The 26543-nt window shown below is 42.4% G+C and overlaps 1 protein-coding gene across 2 annotated transcripts in view; it reads right to left on the bottom strand.

Annotated features, from left to right (window-relative positions):
* The window catches only part of LOC308283372 (BAR/IMD domain-containing adapter protein 2-like), a 107296-nt gene that overhangs the window by 25649 nt on the left and 55104 nt on the right, over positions 1 to 26543 (bottom strand). For both annotated transcript variants that reach the window (XM_080723797.1, XM_080723796.1), the window contains exons 4-6: positions 22019 to 22080; positions 18372 to 18443; positions 13654 to 13791 (exon numbers count right to left, since the gene is read on the bottom strand). In XM_080723797.1, coding sequence (XP_080579923.1) covers positions 13654 to 13791; positions 18372 to 18443; positions 22019 to 22080 — 272 coding nt within the window. The remainder of the gene's footprint in view (positions 1 to 13653; positions 13792 to 18371; positions 18444 to 22018; positions 22081 to 26543) is intronic.

Raw genomic sequence — 26543 nt, 5'->3', positions numbered from 1 at the left:
AAAATAGCGGATCTACAAGCTCACGACAGGTTTGCGACGCCTTACTTGTGAGTTTGTAGATCTTCTATCTGAACTGTGTACAGACACCCTGGGGGACCCCAGTCAACTGTGTAGGATTTAATTGGTTAACGGTTTTTTGACTTTGAATGCTGGCTGCATCCCTCCCACCTATAGTGTTGGAACCCTGTTGAATACAAGTTCAACAGGGTTCATTGGGTGAACTTTAACCCACACACTGAGTCAACGTTCCTGAGCGGAGGAGTCAGTCACACATGGCAGGAGAGAGAGAGAGAGAGAGAAAGAGAGAGAGTAGGGGTGAAAGAGAGAAAATATAGGCAGTATATCGCGAGGCGTTGTGTGCTTGTAGATCTGCTGTTTTCACTACTTTTGTGCGACCGCCGTGTCTGATGAAGCAGGGCTTTACTTCGCGAAAAAACGTACAAATTTGAAACTCGGAGATACGAGGTTTCTAGACTTTCTACCCGACACAGGGACGATATTGAGATACAGACTGACAGAAAGAGATCACGTTTGTGAATTCTCTCCACGTATATAGCCTACTTTAAAATTCCTGCCAACGACTCTACGCCACATCAAAGACAGGCAGGAAAACCCAAATGCATTTCGTTTCCCCGCCACCAGAGCACACTAGCTCTCCACTATTGATAATCTCAAAAGATTATTTGGCTGGAAGGATCATTAAAATAAAAAAAATAAAGAAAGTCTATTGAACAAAAAACATTTTGAGGAATGTTCTCAAACCTGTGCATTAGCAGCGCCGTGCATTAGTGCACTGTGCTTTTTTGGAATAAATCGCTCTACCCACACCGCTAAAACACAAATCCTGAGCCGGTGAAAGCACTACTAGGAGGAATGGGCGTTTTCCCCGGAGAGCAGCTTAAGCCCCGTTCTGTTCTTCTCAGTGCAACTTAAGTGCGAATTAAGCACTTTCAAAAACGCCTCAATTACTGGCGCAGTTCTTTCCGAGCACAGTGTTCATCTCTAGACGACGGGGGCCTGGGTTCAGCAACGGAAAAAGGTTGTGAAGGGGAGGAACGTTTCGAATGAGCAAAGCGATCCTGTGTGTCACACTGAAGCCTGTCACATTGAGAAATCTCTTTTCCCCCCCCTCTTTCTCCCTCTCTCTCGCACTATCGCTCCTGAAATGTTAAAGATAGATAGATATATATTAGATATATATAGACATTATATATTCTTTGGTATGAGTCAGACACAATACTGCAGAGAGAGAGAGAAAAGACTATAGTCCGATTTATACTTAGTGGTACTAAGTATAAACGCATCCAAGGTGTGCTGTGAGATTATTTTCGTTGTGTGACACTGTTGCACGATACAGCATAAATAAGGCATATAAGAGGAAAAAAACGAGAGAGGGAGAGAGAGAGAGAGAGAGAGAGAGAGAGAGAGAGAGAGAGAGAGAGAGCGGGAGAAATATACTATGGCTAGAGAAGACAGCATTAGCATTTGTGAATGGATCGGAATCCGATCGTATCGCGGACAGACTGAGACGCCCGGCATTCAATTAGGGGATCGCCTCAGTTCCACCTTTGTAAGGACCCTGACTTTCTGTTGGCCATGACTCATTGTCACACCGTCAGCCTCTCTCTCTCCAGGAGCTCCAAAGCCAAGCTAATTAGAGCTGTTCAACCAGTCCGTCCTCTCCTCTTGTCTATTCCCTACGGCCCAATTCTCACACCATTCAAATAAAACCAGTGTAGCCAAGGACAATGACAATTGTCGAGAAAGGAAAAAGTGCTAATACATCAGAATTACCTCGGGTTACATTATCAGCTGGAACGGTGGCCAGAGAGAACTTGGGATACACTTGGGTGTGACAAAGGTCATCATTCATCAACATCTACACATAGGGTAGATGGCACGTTTGCTGCTTTTGAACAGCTGTGCTTTAAAATATGACATCATCGAGTCACTAATTCAAACACCTAGAGACTAGAAACCACTGGCATAAATGATTCATAGTGTTTGACATTGAGAAAAATTGCCTCTTAATTCGGATAGATCTGGCTTCATACAGGCAACATGGGCTAATGAATTCGTAGGGCAACTAGATAAGAGAGACACTGAAATAGACTTTGAATAGAATAGAATTTGCTTTAGTTTTTTTGCACAATGCTTTACATTTTTGTTGGAAAATAGACGCAATTACTGTACCTGATGTACAAGCTCATGGCTTGTGAGCTTGTAGACCTGCCATTTCCGCCCCAATATGGCATGCCCATAACAGTGATGCTAGAGATGTGGTTAATGTGTGCATTATCGCTAAACACACCGTGTAAAACTCAACGATTTCACTGAACCCCCGAGATCGTTCCGCCACTTCACCAATGCTACACATTCAATCAAATTATTGCCACAACCCGATTATTCTCATGTGATCGAGGTATTAGTGTGCAGGTAAATGCACTCACTTTAAAGGTGTATTCAGTGATAATGAAAGTGGCCGGGGGTCATCTTGTCCCTTACTGGCCTTACAGCGTTGAAGTGTTTAGTTTTTTATAGATTTTTTACACCATTATAATGTTCTCGTTTTGATCATTAGACCCAATCACTGAATATCGGTAGGCCTACGTCTCCAGCTTCAGGATATGTATGATACTGATTTACTACGAGACTGTGGCATTTTATGAGTTCAGTAGTTTACAATCTAGGCATTTAGCAGACATTCTTAATTCAGAGCGACTGTGGTTCTCAAAACTTTTATTTTGACCATCATAACTAAACATCATAACATAACTACGGCCATCCTCTACCCTGATTGGTCGAGGACTTGATGGCCACCTCTGAAAACCGAATCTAGCTATGCTCGCAACACGGGCCATGGTGGAAGTCTGTATATGGTCAGCACACATTCTAGTGAGGAAAATGAATGGAAAATGTACCAATTATATTTTTATTTGAATGAAATACAATCACTGAATATACCTTTAAGGGAGCCATGCCATGGTCAATATATATTACACTTACAGATATTCAGATAATTACAAAGACCAGTGCTGTGATGGGAGGCGGCGGGGGAGGCACTTGCGTGTGACTGTGCAGGGCAGGTATGAGGAGGAGCAGCTCCTCCACTGTTTATATTCCTTTTTATTCCCGCAGGGAATCCAACAGCGTTTCCTGGCACAGGTAGGGAGCTGCTTGGCTCGATCTGCTAGCTGTTCCACTCTTTCATCAGCGCTACTTTTGCACACGGACGGTTTATGGAATAAAATAAAGGTGTATATGAAAACACCCACAGGGCACCGCAAGAGCAGCACCCATCACTACCTGACACAATCTGATCCGAGATATATGACACAATCTAACCCAACGCATCCCCGCCCATCTCTCTCCCCTCTCACATCTCCGATACAGTGAGCAGGGGGGTGTCGCACCAAATTCTGGGCCCTGGGTATAAGGATTCACGGTGGGCCCCCCCATGAATTATTTTATGCTTTAACTTTTGAAAAATAGCAGATCTACAAGCTCACAGCGCGGCACCGAGTGCCGCGCTGCGAGCTTGTAGATCTGCTATTTTTGAAAAATCTTGAAAATCTTTGAATGTTTCAAATCCTACTAAGGTTTTTTGAAAAACCTATGTTTCTATGTCAGTGGTGCTCAAACTTTTTCATGTCAAGGACCCCAAAATGATATCTATTTGGCCACGGACCCCCATCTCAAAATATTTCGTTCCAGGGACCCACCCCCTCGAAGCAAAATTGTTACAAATGTTTGCTTAAAAAATACCTATTATATTCAAAAGATTTGCACACATTTTCACGACTTTTCAAAAATAGCAGATCTACAAGCTTGCAGCGTGCTGTGAGCTTGTATATCTGCTATTTTTCAATAGTTAAAGCACAAAATAACGCAGTGAATCCTTGTACCCAGGGCCCAGAATTTGGTGCGACACCCCCTTGATATGACATAATCCAACCCAACATGTCCCCGCCCATCTCTGTCCACCCTCTCATCTCCAACACGGTGAGATTTCTGTTGTTACTCTCTCCGTCCAGAAACCTGCGCCGCGACGGCGAGGCGTTTATCTGGACAAGGCCCCTCCCTGCGGCGCCTCGGTCCACTTGACTGAACGGCATAATGAGGTAGTTAGGATTTTGGCAAGGGGCGCAGCACCACATGCTGAGAGAGGGTGTGTAGAGAGTGAGATGAGATGGTAGGAGGGAATGAGGGAAAGAGGAAGAGAGATGCTAAGGGAAGAGTGAGCGGGCTGTATGGGGGGGGGGGGGGGGGGGGGGAGTTAGGCATAGTATTCTTAACAAATTCGGACTAATAAACCTTCGGACTAATGAACCTTCGGACCAATGCCATGGCACCATCAAGCACCGAAAATAGCCGACCTCCAAGCTCACAACGCGTCGCAATGCGACGCGTTGTGAGCTTGGAGGTCTGCTATTGTCGATATTTTCACCAAAAGGCCCTTTTAGAAATTTCAGCCCCTGCCTCTCTGCACGTCCCTGAGAGAGAGAGAGAGAGAGAGAGAGAGAGCGACAAAAGAAACAGCAATGAAATGAGGGGAGCTGTCACGCTCCCGCCATCTGCGTCTGCCGTCAGCCTACGCTCAGACATTCTTTACTTTTTAATGAAAAGAGAACAGATAAAAACTGAGATCCCGGTGTGTCTTATCGGCCGACATGACAGAGTCAGGGGGGATTTCTCATACATCTCCATGGCCACCACCACCGGATAAAAAACACAAGCAATCCTTGAGTGGTTGTGCGTTCATGTGCAAATTACATGATATATATCATTGTTGTCGGGTGAAAACCTTGTTATGTCCAAAACCGTTCGTTTAGCATTTTCCATTTTCATAAATGATTTAAACTAGTGAAAACAGCTGATCTACAAGCACACAACGCCTCGCACCGCGAGGCGTTGTGTGCTTGTAGATCTGCCGTTTTCACTACTTTTGTGTGCCGGCCTTGTACGATGAAGCAGGGCTTTACTTTGCGAAAGAACGTACAAATTTGAAACTGGGAGATACGAGGTTTCCACCCGACAACGACGATATTATACACATATTATGGGTATCTGTTCTGCCTCGCCCCCGCCATCAAAGATCTGACTACGGCTTATTTAATACTTCAGCTTATCAGTTACTAAAGTTCATTCCATGAAGAAAGATTTCCCCTACATTCCATTCCCCTTAAGGTGCATCCTGGTCCTGGTTAGTAAAGTGGGATAAACTGTTGATTCGTCCCATTTGTGGTTATTTTTAGGTGCAGGCAGGACATCCGCTTTAGGTTCCTTGTCCTTGAAAATGGTACAAAAACGAATCAGTTTGAAGTCATCATAATTCATTCTTGCCCAGTATAGCAGACTGGTTAATATCAGCGCAGTGCTTAGTGCTGTTGGCCGTTGCTAGGTTACTATGTATACTAAGGTAAATAAAGTGGAGTGATAGTTTGGAGAGCTGTCATCGAGAGACATTCATCAGAATTCTGATGATGCGTTTTTTCCCACAATATGGTGCAATGCCACACCATTTTTTATTTAATTCTTAGTTGTATCTCTTTCTTTCTGTCTCTCCAACTGAGGGACTGCCAAGACACATGAATTTCCCGTGTGGGATCAATAAAGGTAGGTAGGTAGACCCATTGTTTGCCACCAAGATTTATGTGATCAAACGCTTTGAATTGGCAATCACTAGAACGCCTGTGGCACAATTGAAAATGTGTCATTTTAGTCTCGCCCACCCGCGGCTGCGATATGATCAGTAAAAGTGAGCGGACTCACAATGAGAACAGAGATTGCTTTCTGCCCTCTCATCTCCATCAGAACAGGGCGTGTGTTATGGTGTGGGTCATTCTCTCTGTGCAATAAGGACCCAATATGTTTTACTGTTTAGTTACAAAGAGCCAGAGCAGACCAGACCAGTGTTGTTTTTGACAGAAAATTTTGATTTAGTTTTAGTCATAGTCTTTTGAATAAAATCTAATTTAGTTTTAGTCATAATTTAGTCTCCTGAAAAGTTTTAGTTTTAGTCTAATTTTAGTCGACTAAATATCATGAGATTTTAGTTGACTAAATCTACAGTTGATTTAGTCAACTAAAATGTATTGTGGCAGGCCTTGATGGCATCGTAATGACTGATTTTACACTTGGTTGCATGCTGAAAATAGCCGATCTACAAGCTCACAACGCGTCACGCTGCGACGCGTTGTGAGCTTGTAGATCTGCTATTTTCAGCAAGCTATCACAGCTTAGTTTTTATTTCGTTTTTATTTAGTTTTCGCCAGTGAAAAAAACACAGTCGACACACATTTTTTCGTCATAGTTTTAGTTGACGAAATCAACACTGGACCAGACAGACTACTGTAGGTCCGCTGGCTTGGCTAACCCAACACACATTGGTTGATTGTATTGGGTGTTAACAGCCCTAGAGCTTCATATTCTGGGCCTGTATAATGATACAGTAGTTGAACATTCTGTGAACATAGCAGACCAACAAGTAGAGTTGTTTCGATACCAGGAATAGCTGCAGATACAGGCCTTAAATAGTATGCCAGTCAACAAAATAAATGGATGAATTTACTCCTAGATCAGTGGTTCTCAAACAGGATCATCTCTATCTTCAAGTTCACAACGTGTCACCTCGTGAGTTTGTAGATCAGCTATTTTCAACAAAAGCGATAACAGTGTATAGGGAAAAAAGGAAGGGGCCAAGTATAGACCCCTAACAAAGCAAATTGTGTGGCTAAGTGGTATTTTTGTGGTTACATTTGTTGTGGCACTTAAAACCTCTATAAACATTGAAACTTTCTTTGTTTGTTTCTTAGATTTGGTATGACGTTCATTCATTTCCAATGATTACTGCTTTCGCTGTGTTCTCGGCCAAACCCTTTGGTTGATGTCACGTTATGTGAAACCTAAGAGAGGTGTGGTCGTCTAACAGCTGAAACAGTCTCCAGGCAGAAGGCTACCTGCAGCAACATGCCACATCAGTCCTGTTCCTCCTGCTCTGTGGGAAGAGATTACTCACTCCCAACACACTGGAAAGCACTGGCCAAAAAAAACGAGTAAAGTAATGTAAAAGTGCCTTAATCATGTGCAGTACTAGAGATGGGACGATAAGAACATTTCATATCATGATTATTGTGACAAAAGAAATCGCGATTTACGATATTATCGCGATAATCAAAATCCATTATCTTGGGGCGGAACTGCGACGCGTGAAAGCACTGGCCAAAAAAAACGAGTAAAGTAAAGTAAAAGTGCCTCAACTAAGTACTAATTTACTCATGTGCAGTACTAGAGATGGGACGATATGACAATTTCATATCATGATTATTGTGACAAAAGAAATCGTGATTTACGATATTATCGCGATAATCAAAATCTATTATCTTGGGGCGGAATATTTGCCAAAAAATAGCAGATCTACAAGCTCGAGCTTGTAGATCAGCTATTTTTTTGGCAAAGACATTTGATAGAGAGTGAAAAAAAGACTGCATCAAATACAGTACGTATATTTTAAGTACCATTTACCAAATGGTACCGGATATGCTAACCTGACTTGCGTCAGATGGTCGCAGTAGTGCGTAGGCTACCGCTCTACTTTACCATCTGAGATCTCTCGGTGGGAGTTGATAACGCTCGTAAAGCCCCGGGCCGGACCAATCAGCGGCAGCTACGGGCGGGCTCTGAGCGGCTCTGAGCCAATAGAGTCTGATTGCAGACCACGTGGATGCAGACAGGCCAATATGAGTGGTTGGAGTTGGCACTCCCAGACTGTGACAGAGAGACGGCCACATCCAATCACCTGCTAAAGAATTTCAAAAAATCAAACCTCTGTTTGAAGTGGAGCGGTGAATCTGAGCAGCTACACCCTGTGTGTGTGTGTGTGTGTGTGTGTGTGTGTGTGTGTGTGTGTGTGTGTGTGTGTGTGTGTGTGTAGTCTACTGACCTTACTGTACTGTACTGTACCCTACTGTACTGTACCAGTCAATTGTTTAAGAAGTGTGTGTGTGTGTGTGTGTGTTGAGTGCCTGCTCAACAGCGCCCCTCCTTTAACATGTGTGGTCGGTACAGGTACTGTCAGGCTACGGACATAGCCAGCCACATAGCCACATAGCCAGCCACAGACATACCTGTCTATTGGGAGCGCTTTCACCGCTCCAAAAATGGCCTGCCCCTTACATCGAGTCTGCCCGAGAGATCTCAGATGGTAAAGTAGAGCGGTAGCCTACACACTACTGCCACCATCTGACGCAAGTCAGGTTAGGATATGCAGCTCTGCAAATGAAATCTCCATGATACAATTATCGTGAGTGTTTTTTATCCCGATAAACGATAATATCGCGTATCGTCCCATCCCTATGCAGTACTTGAGTATATGTACTTTCCACCACTGGGCTGCTGGCTGCTCCACCAACTGTGAGCCGTGAAAAAGACCTTTTCACGGCTCACAGTTTATAATGCAGGTCCCCTGGCACGGTGGAACAAATACGACACGACACAGGGGTCAGATCAATCTGAAACACTAAGGCGTTCACTCGCATGTGTGTGTGTGTATGACTGTGTGTAGGTATACAGTAACGTGCGCATGTAATGAGAGCCTTGGGACCTGCCCTCTTTGTCCTGCTATGTAGCCGGACGAGGAGGAGGTTGGGTTTTTCACGCTCGGTGAACTCCGGGAAAACGCGGAATCCCTGAACGGCATGCAGCAGGAGCAACGTTTCTGGCCCCGAGTATCGATCTCCTAGAATGCCGCTGTCATGGTCGGCCACACCTCACAAGCACACACCAACACTGGCTCAGTAATTACCCCGCAAGCCCTGGCCTGTTGGCTCAGTGGAGCTGTGGGCTTCCAGCCTTCCCCCACTGATACATCCTAATGCAGGAGCAGCAGCCACTGCCAGGCCCGGGGACGGCATCCGAGCGCCTCGGGCTGTTTGTGCGCTATACGTTTTGCACTGACAGCAATATATATCGTCATGTCGGGTGGAAACCTTGTATGTTCCAAAACCGTAAGTTTTGTATTTATCATTTAAAAAATGAAACTAAAGTAGTGAAAACAGCCGATCTACAAGCACACAACGCCGTGTGCTTGTAGATCTGCTGTTTTCACTACTTTTGTGAGACTGCCTTGTATGATGAAGCAGGGCTTTACTTTGTGAAAAAAAATTACAAATTTAGAAGGTTTCTGCCCGACAGTGACGATATAATAAAAATAAAAAAACTGCATATGTCGTTATAGCCGTGAAACCTTTTTCTTTTTTGTATAACAGGTCTACAAGCTCGCAAAAATGTTGACATTTTCGCCAGACGACACCAGAGTGTGATGAAGTATAATATTGGGCTTATTGGCTTTTAGGGCCGATGCAATTCATTTCGGTTCGGCTATGTCTAAACTACAATATGACGCCATTCAGAGGTTCTTGGGGGGTGGGTACCGTCATTAATTCGGCTGTTCGGTGCTACCGAGATTTTGTGACTCCCCGAAAAACAGTACTTTAGAAATTTGTCTCTAAAGTACACATCAGCCCTAAATACATTTTCAAGCAAAACAGCAAATCGGCAAGCGACAGCGAGTATACTGTACATGAATCCAACCCAGAGGACCGTGGCTGCATGTCATGCCCGCTCTCCTGCCTTTGCTCTCTCTGCTCACCGTCAGTGTCAATAAAGCACACAAAAGATAAACAGGGAAAGAGAAGATGGGGCTCTCACAGAGCCAGATGTAAACAGAGATGATGTGATAGGTTGCCCGTGTGTGTGTGTGTGTGTGTGTGTGTGTGTGTGTGTGTGTGTGTGTGTGTGTGTGTGTGTGTGTGTGTGTGTGTGTGCGTGTGTGCGTGTGTGCGTGTGTGTGTCCTCAAGTTTAGTAGAATATGAGAAATAGATGTTGTGAGGACTATCGTCCTGTTCCTCACAAGAAGTTGGTGTTAGTTTTAGGATTAGACATTTAGATGTTTAGGTAATAGAGAAAGCAGTAGCAGTTGCTAGCACTTCAACTACATTCAAATTTGCACTGCAATTCAAGTAGTGCAATTACTTGAATTGCCATTTTTGGTGTAGTTACTGGAACCAACAATTTTAGAGGCATAAAAGCAAAGAAAGAAAGGCCGTTTTTTCTTTCATCCTGACCGCTGAGAAGGCATGCCCAGACAATGCAACACTGCACTGCATAGTCCATTCACATTAAGGTAAACTAGTACCTACTTTTAAGTAGCTTTTGTTTTTCCCTGAAGGCACTTTTGCTATAGATCAACTTCATCCAGTGTGACATAAGTGGTCGGCTTGCAAAACCTTCTAAGTAGATTCTGCAACAATGCAGAGTGTTGCTGTTATTTGTTTATGTGCGCTCAAGATCCGGTCGGAAGTGCACTGCAGCTCATACCAAGCCTCTGCTATTTAGAATTCCCACTCAGGTCACATGTTGTGTCCACCCCCGTTCTTGCCGTTTTGTGCACTCTGCAATCTGCTATCTCTTTCATGAAGAGTGAGCTCATTATTTCCCAGTGAGATTCAAAACTGTCCACTTTCCAATAGTATGCCCACATTCGCAGATTCTCCCATTAAAGCTGATGGCGTATTGGGCCTACTGCAGAGCTCATATCTTTTAATTGATTTGTTTCTCATTTCGCCATTTCTGTACATTGTCACTATGCAGAATGCTTTGGACGAAACGGTAATGGTTGAATGTGTGTACATTATTGTACTGTATGCTTGAATGAGGCTTTTCTAGCAGCCATTCCAAACAATCAGCTCTCTACTCCTGCCTTGTATTTTTGTGTTTGGCAAGGGCGTGCTTTGGCAGCGGGAACACAAACATAGACAATAGACATACAGTATAATTACAGAATAGACAGACGATTTGAGAGACGTGGAGCAGATTCAGATGACAGCATCATAGGAATACTGGAGTACTTGTTAGAAGACACTTCAGACACGTCCAGAGTAGGGCAATAACGACTTGTGATTTTTGCAAGTCGACTCGATTCAGTAAAAAGTTGAGTTGAAGTCGACTTTATCGTTTGACGAAGTCATCACATCACACACGTCGTCCCCCCAATTATTTTGGGGGGTCCCCAGAGGATTAACTTAATGTGAAACATTGTTTTCTCATTCAACTGTAAACAAACCAACATAAAGTGCATAGAGGGTATCTTCACATTTCTAAAGTGCCAATTTAAAGACTTTTTAAGACCTCCAAATTGTCAAATATATAGAGGCAGAAATTGTGAAAATAGCGGAGCTACATGCTCACAACGCCTCGCATCATAGAATGTTTTTTTGTTTGTTTTTTTATCTTTGACTTTCGACTTTCTCTGGTGGGAGTCGACTTGTGTAATGAAGTCGACTGAGTCAACTTCATTACACTTTTTCGTTAATGCCCCAGTCCAGAGTCAGGCAAATCATGCCTAGAAAATACTGCAAACGTTTCAACCTGTCGTCCTTATTTTGGGCATGTCGTCCTTGTTTTGGTCATGAGAAAATGATTGGTGACACTCCTCCTGTAGATGAGATATTTTGTCCTACGAAAAGGAGTTCCGGGCTTAACCAAGTGAACCCTATTATCCCTTTTCTGGGCATGTCATATAATAGGCAAACACCCGCGAAAATAGACAAATCCGCAATCTCACAACACGTCAGAGAAGTTAATTACAAATTGCAATTATCAAAAACAAAATTGTAATTATCGATGACTCCTCCTGCTGTCATTAATGTTTCCATTTTGTGAATGTGTGTTACAATTGTCTGTGTTACAATGGAGTGTTTTGTCAGAGCGATTGTTATTTGAAGTGCTTTAACTGTGTGCACTGAATCAGCAAACACACCTTAAAGGTCAATACGACAACTTTGACCATTTAAAACCCATTTAGGCCTAGAATTATTGAATGCTTTAACCAGTGAAAAATAGCAGATCTACAAGCTCACAGCGCGGCACCGAGTGCCGCGCTGCAAGCTTGTAGATCTGCTATTTTTGAAAAAGTTGTGAAAATGCGTGCAAATCTTTGAATATATGTATTTTTAAAGCGAACGTTTGTAACTCAAATTTTGCTTCTGGGGGGTCCCTGGAACTAAATATTTTCAGATGAGGGTCCGTGGCCAAATAAATATAATTTTGGGGGTCCTTCACATGAAAAGGTTTGAGAACCACTGACATAGTAGTCTCTCAAGAACAGACTAACTGAGCTCCAGTTAAGTGAAAAGGACCTTTTCTTTGATGATGGCTGGCCAGATTGCTGACATAGAAACATAGGGTTTTTCACAAAAAAAAACACTTATAGAATCGGGTCAAAAATCGGGTCAAAAATAGCAGATCTACAAGCTCGCAGCGCGGCACTCGGTGCCGCGCTGTGAGCTTGTATATCTGCTATTTTTCAACAGTTAAAGCATTCAATAATGATACACAATAATGTGTACCCGTTCTAAATGGGTTTAATCCGTTTTTATCGTCTCTCTTGCACAGCACTTATGCCTGAGTCCTTTTGTGGTCCAGCCAAAAAGAGTCCAAACAGCTTGACTTGTTTTCATTTGCCTTCCACTTCCCATGTAAAACAACTGTTGGGTTTTATACAGTACATTTGTACCGAGTGGGTGATCTCAGCCCTGCAACAAAGTGACGTGTAGTGTAGATCGGCTATTTTCAGCGAAGAGAGTCAACGTAGAGAGAAAAGAGGAGGGCGGCCAAGTATAGAGCCCTGGGGGACCCTGGTCAATGAGGGTGTATAGGGTTTAAGTCAGGGGGTCCTCAGAGTTACTACAGGGGGTCCTCCAAATCTTTGAGTAATAGAAACCTTTTTCCCCCTCCTTTTTTACATTAACCACTTGAACCCTAGCATCCATATTCGGAGAGCTTTAGCCACAAATAGCAGATCTACAAGCGTTGTGAGCTTGTAGATCGGCTATTTTCGTCAAATAGCTTTGGTGTAGAGGGGAAAAAGAGCAGACTAAGTACATAGTGAAAGGTCAAGTTTATTAATTATTGACAGTTCAAGAATCCAAAATACACTGATGATTGTGCTGTCAAAAGATTAAACTATAAATATGGAATCTATTAACAGGTTGTGGGGGTCCCTGCTTCATCTCTCTCTCAACTAAGGGGTCCTTGGACTGAAAACGTTGAAGACCCCTGGTTTAAGTGGTTGGGATAGCTTCGCTGTTTCTACATGTCATCTAGGCGGCCAATAAAGTAAATCGTCACTGTCGGGCAGAAACCTCATTTCTCCAAGTTTCAAATTTGGAATTCTTTTCGCAAAGCAAAGCCTTGCTTCATCATACTAGGCCGTCGCACAAAAGTAGTGAAAACAGCAGATCTCGGTGGTGCGAGGCGTTGTGTGCTTGTAGATCGGCTGTTTTCACTAGTTTAAATAATTTTTTAAATGATAAATACAAAACAAACGGTTTTGGACATACAAGGTTTCCACCCGACAACGACGACATATAACTCATGTAATTGGCCCACTCACTGGCTTGTCACTTGTCATGATCTGAAATGGAAAATCTTTGAGTAGCAGCAGCGCTATGGAGAGAGATCTCTCTCTATAGCGCGCAATGAGGGCCTCTCCAACTCTTTTTCCCGGGCTGAATCAGGGGCCCAGCACGTCCCTGATTTGACCTAAGTGGTTAACAGTTGGGCTGAGCTCAGGGCCTCGTGCAGTGACTCACCTGCATCTCCTTCTCTCCATACTTGGAGGGGTTCTTGCTTCCCTGGCTCTTCCTGCGTAGCTTCTTCAGCTCAGCCTGGCACTTCTCCAGACCCTCCCCTTTGGTCTTGTGTTCCACCTGGTACTTCTTCAAGGCGGCCTGCGGGGGGCAACAGAGAGCTCATGAGCACGTGGCTATAGCTAGATCTCCCACTGAACCAACCAACCAAGCCAGCCAGGAGGAATTGTGGGAGATGCGGTCCCAGGAGATATTGAGGTTCTGGCCCACTTTGTGAAAGAGGATAATGATAGGGATGATAATGGCGAGGTTGAGCTGAGGTTGAGCTGGGTTTTGACAGTGTTACACAAAACTACTTGGGTGGGTTCGCTCTTACCGTTCGCAGACAATTATGTTAAACTGTTTAACGTTTTACATTTAACTGTCATCCACTGCTGAGTAAATTAGTAAGCTGCAAACAGTTTTTTAAATGATTACCAGCACAGGGACAGAGGACCATGTGCCTCAAGACTTTTAAATGTCTAGGTTAAACTAAGCCATGCTGTATGCCATACATGGGCAACTGGTGGCCCGGGGGCTACATGCGGCCCTTACCTTCACTTAATGCGGCCCACAGGTTAATATCGGAATACTGATATATTATTGATTTCAGCTGTTTCAAACATGCAAACATGACCCGCTTTAATTACTTCAATCTATATTAGCAGCTTAATTGAGCCGAAGGCTAGTAGCTTAATGACTAGAACTAGTCTTTTTGGAGCGGTGAAAGCGCTCCCAATAGACAGGTATGTCCGTGGGTATGTCTGTGGGTGGGTGGCTGGCCGGCCGTGTCCGTAGCCTGGCAATACCTTGAGTGGCCACACACAACACACTAGTTAAAGGAGGGGCGCTGTTTTGTGCAGGCCAGGCACACTCAACACACACACACACACACACACACACACACACACACACACACACACACACACACACACACACACACACACACACACACACACACACACACACACACACACACACACACACACACACACACACACACAGGGTATAGCTGCTCAGATTCACCGCTCCACTTCGAACCGAGGTTTTTTTTTTTTTTTATGTCCAATGTATTTGTATTAGTTAACAGAAGAACATAAACAAACTTTTCAGGATATTACTAAGTAAAAATAATCCAGGCTTCCAATTCAAAAATAGCAGATCGTGCGACACGTTTTGAGCATGTAGATCGGCTATTTTTGCATTGTGGCCCTCTGCAGTGAGTGTGAAAATATAGTGGCCCTCTCCATCATCAAAGTTGCCCACCCCTGCTGTATGCAGACAACCATGGTGGAGAACAGTCTTTCCCCTCAGCCATTCAATTAGGCAGAAGCGATAGCGTCACTCTGCTACTGTATGTATCTGCAATTTAGATCTTGTGAAAAGTTAAGAGTTTAGTTTACACAGGGTCACGAAACACCAACAGAACGAGCCAATATCCAGTTAACACCAAGTGCAAATGAACTGCCGTGTTCCCTTTAATTAAACACGAGCGCCGTCAGAGCGTTTTGTCAGACCGCGTGTTCACGGCCCTCAATCAGAAAGCTAAGCTGTGATTAATTGTGGTCACGAACTGTCTGTCTGTCTGTCTGTCTGTCTGTCTGTCTGTCTGTCTGTCTGTCTGTCTGTCTGGCCCTCAGATGAACTTGGGTACACCGGGTTGTCGCTGAACGTGATCTTTGTCTCTAAACGGTGATGTATGAGAAATGCCCCCCTCTTCATTGGTAACTTATGTGGACCGAGGCCATTTTGGCAACTCAGCGTTTCGGGACTGTGCCGTCCATCCATCCGTGAATGACTGAGATGAGTTGGAACACCGTGGGTAAGGCATTGTTTCAGGTCACCAGGTCAGGAGGTAAACGGCAGGAGAATTTGGAGATTGATTGCGAGAGACAGAGATAGAGAGGGACAGAGAGAGATGGAGAGAGATGAGTGTGTACACTGTACACCATTGACTACAGCAGAAGATGGTTGGCTGTCCCTTGTGTCTTCAGAGACCGAATTACACAATGCATATCGTCGTTGTCGGGTGGAAACCTTGTATGTCCAAAACCGTTCGTTTTGTATTTATCATTTTAAAAAGGATTTAAACTAGTGAAAACAGCCGATCTACAAGCACACAACGCCTCGCGGTGCTTGTAGATCTGCTGTTTTCACTACTTTTGTGCGACGGCCTTGTATGATGAAGCAGGGCTTTACTTTGTGAAAGAACGTACACATTTGAAACTTGGAGATACGAGGTTTCCGCCCGAAAACGACGATATGAATAATTCACGAAGCAAAATGCTTGCTATTATTGCCGATACGATTGTTTTGAGGATTTTATTAAAAGCAATAGATGTTAATACCATGGGATCAGACGGAGGGGGGAATCCATGTAACAGTTGACACTTGCCAGAAACTAATGTTGTGGGTAAGATGTCTGTTCAACAGAATAATTGGCTGATGGATTAAAGAAGGGATCAACCCTTTCCTGATCTCGGATCAATGTTGGCAGAAATTGTGCCAAATCCTTGCTTTTGCAACATTTCCCAGAACATGGTCTGCAGCAGTAGAGTTAAGAGTAATAACAAGACAATTGTGCACAAACCTCTAACTTAAATCACTTCAAATCTATTTACAACTAGTCATGGCATGGAAAACAGGATAAAGGGTGATTTATATTTAGCGCACTGGTGTATTGCACCGAATATTAGCCCATCTACACTATAAGCTCATGTGTTGCTGTGAGCTTGTAGATCCGCAATTCTCATTAGGGCCGTCACGATTATGACATTTTACATACCGATTAACTGTCACTCAAATAATTGCGATTAACGATTTAATTGTGTTTTTGTCGTTGACAATTACATTTCTGTTTGGCTTTTAGGCTTTGAAGTTGCACATGGCAGATATGACACATAACCTAAATATACAAAGAAATTACTGATATATTTGACAACTTTATGCTTAAAAAAGAACATTGATAGTGGAAATAGCCGATCTACAAGCTCACATCGCGTCCTCTATTGTTTACTTTTTTTTTTTAAACATATGAACATTTTTCAACATGGAAACGATTATGACGATTATGAAAAATAATCGCGATTATGTCAAATAATCACGATTAGACGATTATGTAATAATTGTGACAGCCCTACTCATGTGTTGCTGTGAGCTTGTAGATCCGCAATTCTTCATCCGTCCATTTCACTTTGAAAGCAATTCTGCTCATGCACAGCACGTGGTATAAAAATATATATAAATAAATCAAACGGCTCCCAATGTGATCTTGCATACACAACTCCAGTGAGATGGCACCATCCATCCCACCCCCAAACCAATGCACCGCAGTGCTGCTCCACGCTGCAGCCTGCATCCCACTCATTCTAAAGATATCACACACCAGCCTGGTCGCCAGAATAAAATGTTGGCATTGTGCGTTCCTGCAAACCAGGGATACGTTGTTGAGCCTCAATGTTTCTGAACCAAAAATAATACGTTTCATATTGGACATTTTCTAGATACTGTACTTTGCTGACGATGACGAAAATGTGGATTATGTCGACTCGACGCATGTCCATGTGGAAACTACCTTTCTAACCCCTAACCCAAAAAACCTGAACCCAACACCAACCCGTAGACCCTACACCAAGGGTCTTCAACAGAGGGTCCGGGATCCCTAGGGGGTCCTCCAAATCTTTGTGTGATAGAAACTTTTTTTCACCCTTTTTTATATTCACCACTTGAACCCTACGTGGGTCAGGGTTAGAGGTTTGGTGCAGAGAGGACGGTTCAAGTGGTTACATATCTGATAACACAAATTGACATGAATCCAAAATACACTGATGGAATCTGGGGGTCCCTGCTTCATCTCTCTCTCTCAGCTAAGGGGTCCTTGGCTGATTAACGATTTAATTGTGTTTTTGTCGTTGACAATTACATTTCTGTTTGGCTTTTAGGCTTTGAAGTTGCACATTGCAAGGCGTTGTGAGCTTGTAGATCTGCTATTTCCACAATTTTTGAAAATGTTTGAAAATATACGAACATTTTTCAACACGTGACTAATTATGACGATTATGACAAAATAATTTGATTATAAGAAGATTATGTAATAATTGTGACAGGCCTAACCATGAGTGCACAAGACATACGCCTTTATATCTTTGTTGGTACACAATATTTCTTTGTGCAGCATTTTCATCCCTAACCCCTGATCCTTAAACCTAACTCCTAAATGCCTAATCCTGACCCCAACCTGAATCTTTTCCTATCCTCTTACTATCCTTGTGGGGATTTCAGGTCCCCACATGCATAGTCACACACTCAGTCACATACTCAGTCACACACACTCACACACACACTCCTAAAAAGGTTGTGTTGTAATCATCCGGCCTTTAATGGTGGCGCCGGGGATGAAAAAATAAATCACAGCCCACTCTGCAGAGATGCCATATCAAAGCTTTTCTTTTCCCAGAGACATCCCTTAATTGCCTCAGAGTCAGACTCTGTTGCGTAACGCCGAGTGTTTAGAAAACGCAGCTCCACATCCATTACCATCCTATGCAGCGCCGCACTATACGGATTTCCATAATGCCAACGACATGCTTCGGCGCGAGTTACTGGTTGCAGGGCTGTCCCGAGGGTCCCGTGCGTGGTGGGTGGGGACCTGGGTGGATGTAAACAGGCAATTAGATACTCACAGTCAGATAACGTGCATCCAGATCCACCTTCTTCTCCAGTTCAGACAGCAGCTCGTTGTGAAAGGACTTCAGCTGGGGAGGGGAAAGTGGTACAGAGTTTCAGTACAGACGGATAGACGGACAGATAAAGACCTTTATTGATCCCGAGGGAACTCCAGGTCGGTGTCATATAGAGCAGCTGGTTCCCAGGGGTCGGGGACACATTTGTTTCCTCTAAAAATGCTATCCCATGATTTCGTAACCCATTTTTTCACCCAGTGCCAATTGTCTAAGCTGTAATCCTGGGCCAACCCTCTGCCAACCTGGGGAGAGCCCCGAACTGAGCTCATGCTTCCTTCAGTGCATGAGGAGTGAGCAGGCCACTTCTTATCACCTGACAAGGGGGAGCTTCCCCGGTTGGACATAGCGCATGGAAGGACCACGTTATTCCAAACAGTTCCTTCAGCTCCTCCATCAGGCGCCCCGGCTGGCCAGGGGGAGGCAGTATAGAGACCAGGATTACTGCATGTTTTTGTGAGGGTACCTACCCTAGGAGACAATTCTATCTAAGAATTTCCATATATTAGAAACCTTGCAGATCTGCTGTTTTCACTAGTTTGAGTCCTGGGCAAACGTCTAATTTCTATTTTGTGTCTTGAGCTAAACAGACCACTATCATACTGTAGAGGCAGCGTAGTAGGCATGACACAGATACAGGTCCGATAGAGAGAATGATACATAAGAAATAGTAAGGCAACAACAATTAAAGATGATGAGTGGGTTAATACATATAAATATAAATATATAAGTATAATTTACACTCTATCAGCATTAATATTAGAGAATGATATGTCTTAGGCCTTACAGACTATCAACAATGGTGCATGCAGTGCTTACAGTAAGCGATAACACACAATTATGACACGATCTTATTATCTTAGCATTCCTTTCATCAAGTTCTCATTTGTGAGTGGGATTAAGGGGGCCCCTATTACACACACAATGCAAGATTTATGCCCCGATTATGCCTTCGCCGACCTATAGACTGATTGGGCCCATTTGGGATAGTTTTTCGTGCAGGCTGGCTTGTCAGTTCATTGCCATGAACATTTTATTTTTGACCCATTTAGGCCTGAACACATTATGACGCAATATTTTATGCTTTAAATATAAAAAAATAGCAGATATACAAGCTCACAGCCCGAGTGCCGCGCTGCGAGCTTGTAGATCTGCTATTTTTGAAAAAATCGTGAAAATTCGAATTTTGACCCGGTTCTTTAAGTGTCTTTTGAATCCTTCTTTTTAGAAAAAACCCTATGTTTCTATGTCAGCAATCTGGCCAGCCATCGTCAAAGAAAAGGTCCTTCAGTGGTTCTCAAACCATTTCATGTGAAGGACCCCCAAAATTATATTTATTTGGCCACGGACCCCCATCTCAAAATATTTAGTTCCAGGGATCACCCAGAAGCAAAATTTGAGTTACAACCGTTCGCTTTGAAAACACATATATTCAAATATTTGCACACGTTTTTTCACGACTTTTTTCAAAAATAGCAGATCTACAAGTTCGCAGCGCGGCACTCGGTGCCGCGCTGTGAGCTTGTATATCTGCTATTTTTCACTGGTTAAAGCATTCAATAATTCTAGGCCTAAATGGGTTAAATTAATATAGTATGTCCAAAGTCAATAGATATGAAAGTTTCAAGTTCATGTTTTTCATTTTCTCCCTAATTTAGTCATTTTGTAAATCTCCTCCCATGTATAGTACATGTCCCCTGCCACCGCTACTACTTGCCCTTGAGCAGTGGTGTAAGGTAACCAAGTACATTTACTTACGTACTGTCCGTACGTACAATTTTAGGTACTGTAGGTTTTTGTACTTTACTTGAGTATTTCCAATGTACAATACTTCTACTTCACTGCATCTCAGATCCAAATATTGTACTTTTACTCCACTACAATTATTTTAACACTTTAGTTACTAGTAACTTTGTAGATTTTGATTATTATTACAAAATATACATTACCCACTTCAGCCCTACAGTATGTACATTTCGGCCAATTGAAAATAGCAGATTTACGAGCTTATAGATACTTATAGAAGATTTGTATATGTTCGAAAAAATTGTGAAATGGGATATTCTTCTTTATGAGTACTTTCTACATCTGATACTTTAAAGGGGAAGACCACCCATTTTCAATATTGAACTGTGTCATTAATATACCTTAGAGGAGTTGTGTGGAAATAGAAAAAAGTTCCCCCCCTTCTGTGTTGCCTAGAACTGGAGAATTGATTTTGGGTGATGTCATCAAGTTGTAATTTACAATACAAACCCCAAAATCAATCCTCCAGTTCTAGGCAACACAGAAGGGGGGGAACTTTTTTTCTATTTCCACACAACTCCTCTAAGCTATATTAATGACATATTTCAATATTGAAAATGGGTGGTCTTCCCCTTTAAGTACATTTTGATACCAATACTTTGGTACTTTTACTCAAGTAAAAAACTGTAAGTACATTTTGAAATCCGGACTTCTACTTGTAAGAGAGTATTTCTACAGCGTAATGTACTTTTTTCTTTTTCCAGCACTGCCCTTGAGGCACTTCTCTCATGGAGTCACCAAGCTACTCCTTTTGACCTGACAGTGAGGACTGAGTCTCACCAGTTTTGACAAACGTTGTTATGATTCATTTTCTCCCAGAAACAAAATAAGGCTGGTTGACGTTACATCGCTTCTGACAGCTGCCGCCAGTTGCTAGGTTACAGGTATAATCTAATGGTAAATAAGGCAGAGTGATACTGTTATCAGGAGATATTGGTACTCATTAGAATGCCCGATTCTACCCTTATTATGTGTGTCTTTTCACATCATCAGGGTTGTGCTAGCATAGCCTGAGCTACGCATGTGTGCATCTCCTTGTGTACTACTGAAGCACTGGTTCTCAAAGTCAGGTCCGGGGACCACCGGGGGTCCAAATGGAGGTCCATTTCGTTCCAAATGTATAATCTCTTAAATTAACTCTGTGTATTTTACAGTGTACAGTACATCCCAGAGAGTACGCTCTCAAGAGTCAGTAAGGGTTCATTTGGACCGCTGGTGGTCTCTAGACCCAACGTTGAGAACCAGTGTACTAGAGCAGTGGTTCTCAACCTTTTCAGGCCGCGACCCCCAAAATAATCATATTTTAACTGGGGACCCCCCATCCCTGACGAGCACTAAGAGTTGAGGCATTACATTTTGTATAACACTGTTCTATTGTGAAAATAGCAGATCTACATGCTCACAACGCCTTGAGGCGTTGTAAGCATGTAGATCGGCAATTTTCACAATTTCTGCCACTAATATTTGACAATTTGGCCAATGTTTAATTTGTCATTTTAGAAGTAATAAAAAGTCCTCAAATTGTAGAAATGTGCAGATACCCTCCAATATGAAGTTATTTTGAAAAATGTTTGAAATTCTTGTCATTTTCTTTGACAATTCGCTGGTGGAAACACAACACATCTCCTTGTATGGGCAGTTCTGTCTGTGACATCAGGTACTTTCAAATCTGTCCGCGACCCACAAATGAGTCCCATCCTAGTGTTTGGGAAATAGTGTACTGAAGTACATCATTCTGTGTGTCACATCGACGTATAGCTATTCTAGATGCATGGAATACATACCATCTCCTCTAGCTGCACTTGGATCTGTCTGTGTACTTCAGCCATCTGGAACAACACGTCCCCTACACAGAGACACACCAACAGAGAGGGAGAAGAAGACATGATCAGCAGCGAACCAAATGTGAGCATCACTATAAGGCAGAGAGAAAGAAAGAAAGAAAGAAAGCGAGAAAGAAAGAAAGGATAGATAGAAACAGGGTTGGGCAACTTTCATGATGGTGAGGGCCACTATATTTCCACCTTCTCTCCAGAGGGCCACATTTGTCATTCTAGTATTGCATACAATAGAAGCAAAAATAGCAGATCTACAAGCTCAAAACGCATCGCGCTGCGATGCGTTTTGAGCTTGTAGATCGGCTATTTTTGCTTCTATTGAATTGGAATCCTGAATTATTTTTTGTTATTTCTTAATTGGAATCCTGAAATGTAACATTTTGATTTAATTTCAAACGCATTTAGTTATATACTCATGTTAACTTTATGAACCTAAATACAAATACATTGGACATAAAGAAATACATTTTAATACTACTATACTAGTCATTAAGCTACTAATATAGACTGACGGAATTAAAGCAGGTCATGTTTGACAGCTGAAATCAATAATATATCAGTATTCCGGTATCAACCTGCGGGCCGCATTAAGTGAAGGTGGGGGCCGCATGTGGCCCCCGGGCCGCCAGTTGCCCATGTATAGAGATAAAGAGATAGAGAGAGAGAAAGATTGAGAGAAAGAAAGAAAGAAAGAGAGTCCCTAGCGTGCAGAGCCCATGCAGCCACACAACAAGACACACAAATACACAGGACAAAATATGTAAGGCAACCGTGATGATGAAGAAAACGATGGAACTTTATTCTCGGAAACATCAAGAAGCACAGACAACAGAGACGGAACCATTAAACTAGAAATGACAAGAAAAAGGCAAAACGCTAAATAAAAAAAACACAAACAAAGTCTGGGGAAGAGAAATGAAACTTCTCGACGGGTACCAGGTTATAGAATAATGATTCTTCAAGCGTTATGTCAGCACTGATGCCCTGCTGAGATCAGCTGTGGTGGTTTCTGTGATTTGTTCTTGGATCAAGCAATGTTGTTGTCGTACGGAAAAACGAAAATCAAAAGAAACTGCAAGGTCTCCAAAACGAAAAGGGAAAAAAAAGCAAAAGGGGGGCAGAGTGGGTAGTCATGCAGCTTGTGGAAGGGTGTCATTGTTATACCTACATGCTGGTTCTTCTGAATATGCAGTGCATTGTAAAGAAAAGGAACACAAACAGTAGGGCTGTCACGATTATGACATTTTACACGACGATTAATTTTCTCTCAAATAATTGCGATTAACGATTTAATTGTGTTTTTGTCGTTGACAATTACATTTCTGTTTGGCTTTTAGGCGTTGAAGTTGCATATGGCAGATATGACACATAACCTAAATATACAAAGACATTACTGACATATTTGACAACTTTATACTTAAAAAAATAACATTGATAGTGGAAATAGCCGATCTACAAGCTCACAACGCGTCGCGATGCGACGCGTTGTGAGCTTGTAGATCTGCTATTTCCACTATTTTTTTACTTATATATGAACATTTTTCAACATGGAAACGATTATGACGATTATGAAAAAAAATCGCGATTATGTCAAATAATTGCGATTAGATGATTATGTAATAATTGTGACAGCCCTAACAAACAGCTAGATTGAGCGAAGGACACATACAGTACACACAGACACCTGGTGGACAGACGGGGACAGACCTACGGAAGACATGAGACACACACAAGACAGATTTCCCTGATCAAAAAGCCCAAAGGTCCAAAGCCCCTTAGCGCCACCGAGTAGCACATCATGGCTATGACTGTAAGCACGTTAACCCATTCAGAACGGGTACACATTTTGTGTATCATTATTTTATGCTTTAACTATTGAAAAATAGCAGATATACAAGCTCACAGCGTGGCACCGAGTGCCGCGCTGCGAGCTTGTAGATCTGCTATTTTTGAAAAATCGTGAAAAAAAAGAATATTGACCCGATTCTATAAGTGTCTTTTGAATCCTTCTAAGATTTTTTTAAAAACCTGTGTTTCTATGTCAGCAATCTGGCCAGCCATCGTCAAAGAAAAGGTCCTTTTCACTTAACTGGAGCTCAGTTAGTCTGTTATTGAGAGACTACTATGTCAGGGGTTCTCAAACCTTTTCATGTGAAGGACCCCCAAAATGATATTTATTTGGCCACGGACCCGCATCTCAAAATATTTAGTTCCAGGGACCCCCCAGAAGCAAAATTTTAGCTACAAACGTTCGCTTTGAAAATGCATATATTCAAAGATTTGCAAACATTTTCACGACTTTTTCAAAAATAGCAGATCTACAAGCTCGCAGCGCGGCACTCGGTGCCGCGCTGTGAGCTTGTATAACTGCTATTTTTCACTGGTTAAAGCATTCAATAATTTTAGGCCTAAATGGGTTAATTAATTACGTTAGTACCGTGAGAGAGAATAGGCAGTATTTATATTTATTTGGAATTTCACTGGAGGATAAGCCCGTTGAGGATGTACAGTATGACATCTCGTTTTCGAGGGGGTCCTCACGGTTAGACTGGATTAGTTTAGACTGGATTGCTTAAGTTTTAATGAGCCCGTTTTAATGAACAGGTGCCTTCCTGAATAAAAAAGAAAAAACTGTGTTGGAACCTTTTAGAGGCATTTTTAATGGATAGCATGCTAGAATGTTTACAGCTTTTGCATACAACTCACAATAAGGACAGCAACAGAAAGCCATGAGGAAGCATTTATTGCTTTACTTTATGTTTGGTTTTACTCAATATACTATAAGTAGCATCCTATCTGGGTGAATTCTATGTGATCTAGAACTGGGGCAAATTGAATGCGTCATAAAAGAAATATCTGCAAAACACACAAATGACTGGTCATGGCATCTTATCAATATCTAATCATTAGACCTAACACATTCTGTATCCACCTGTTTCCGCGAGAATTTACTGTGGCACACATCCGGAGAACAGCTGACATACAAGCTCACATCGCGTCGCAGATGCAACCGTTGTGAGCTTGTAGATCACACTCGGCTGCGATGCCGGAACTGCAGCGAGGGACGTTTATGGGAAATATCATAGTAATGTGATCATGAATCCACATTTTGCCATGCTTTCCTGTTTCATCTAAAAAACAAGGTTTCATATTTTAGATTGTAATTAGAGGAAAGACAAGATGAGTGTCAAAATGTTTTCATTTACTGCTTTCTATCGTTTTTATCGATTTGAACAATTTTGATTTCAGTGGGTGGGAGCATGCGTACAAATTATGTCTTTTTAGACACAATAAGCCCATCCATTCCCAAGATGCACCGCAATCTTTCATGGGCTTATGGGGGCTAGTAGTGTTACTGTAAATAGTAATAAAGAAATCGACGGCTTATTGTGTCTAAAAGGACATACAGTATTTAGCCACTAGTACACATGCTCCCACCCAAAGCAGTAAATGAAAACATTTTAACACTCAATCTTCTTTTCTCTGATTACAATTATCTTGTGGTAAAAAAAACTAAGTTGTCCTCATGTTTTCCAGTTTGTTCTCAGCACCAGGGGGCTTTGGAGTGGTCTCCATACAGACAGACAGTGTGTACAACGCAAGCTGCTACATACAGATGACACCCAAGTGCTGAAGTGCACCAGCGCTGACTTGAAATCAACACAAAAGCAACAAGAGCAGCAAAGCAGCCTGGCCGTCCATCCCCTTGTGACAGACAGAAAATATAAGTCATTATGCTTCATTTGTAGTGCGTTGTTGTACGATGGTGTCGTACTGAGCTTGTAGCTTGGCTCTTTTTATGCATGCAAGTATAAATCAGGATAGAGCCACTGGCTCTATCCTACTGGCTTAATGTTTACATACAGTATAAACAATAGCTCACTTTAGAACTCTTGAAAAGCTCTGGCATTTTCTTGTACCGTTTAAAAGGAATTACTGGTGTTACTGAATGTTTTTTTAGACTTAAAATGATTGGGAGTAAAGAATGTACTTCATAGCTGCAACCAACAATTCTCCAAAGCGTGCAGTAGTTTATTTTTTTATTTTCAAAGAAGCCATTGGTTTCCTTTCATTTCAATAGTAGAAAATCAACTTGAAGAGGCTTGAAACGTACTTGAGATGCGTAATCTGCTGCCATTCATTCTTTTGGTCAAAATCATATTATTTGTTGCATTACATTTTTTTATGCAGTTGAAAGCATGGACTGATTTGAAAAATCTTGTCGGCGGAAACAGTCCCCGTTTCTGGACAAGAGATTGTTCTTTGAATTTTAATTATTCCAAATCCACAGGAAACAAAGTCTTCCACACACAGAACACCAGATCGGCTCAGAGACGGGTGCGTAGGCTGGGATCAACGTATAATAAAACAAAATGACCCCACACCAGATGCTTGCACAATAGAAACACTTATTATTTAAGCAATGTAAAAGTGTTCCTAGTACTGTGCAAGTGCAGACAGTGTGCGGTCA

This window comes from Nannobrachium achirus, assembly GCF_963921795.1.
Source record: "Nannobrachium achirus genome assembly, chromosome: 4".
Classification (NCBI taxonomy): Eukaryota; Metazoa; Chordata; class Actinopteri; order Myctophiformes; family Myctophidae; genus Nannobrachium; species Nannobrachium achirus.
Note: the sequence above shows the minus strand (reverse complement) of the source record. Positions and strands in the feature narration are given on the sequence as shown.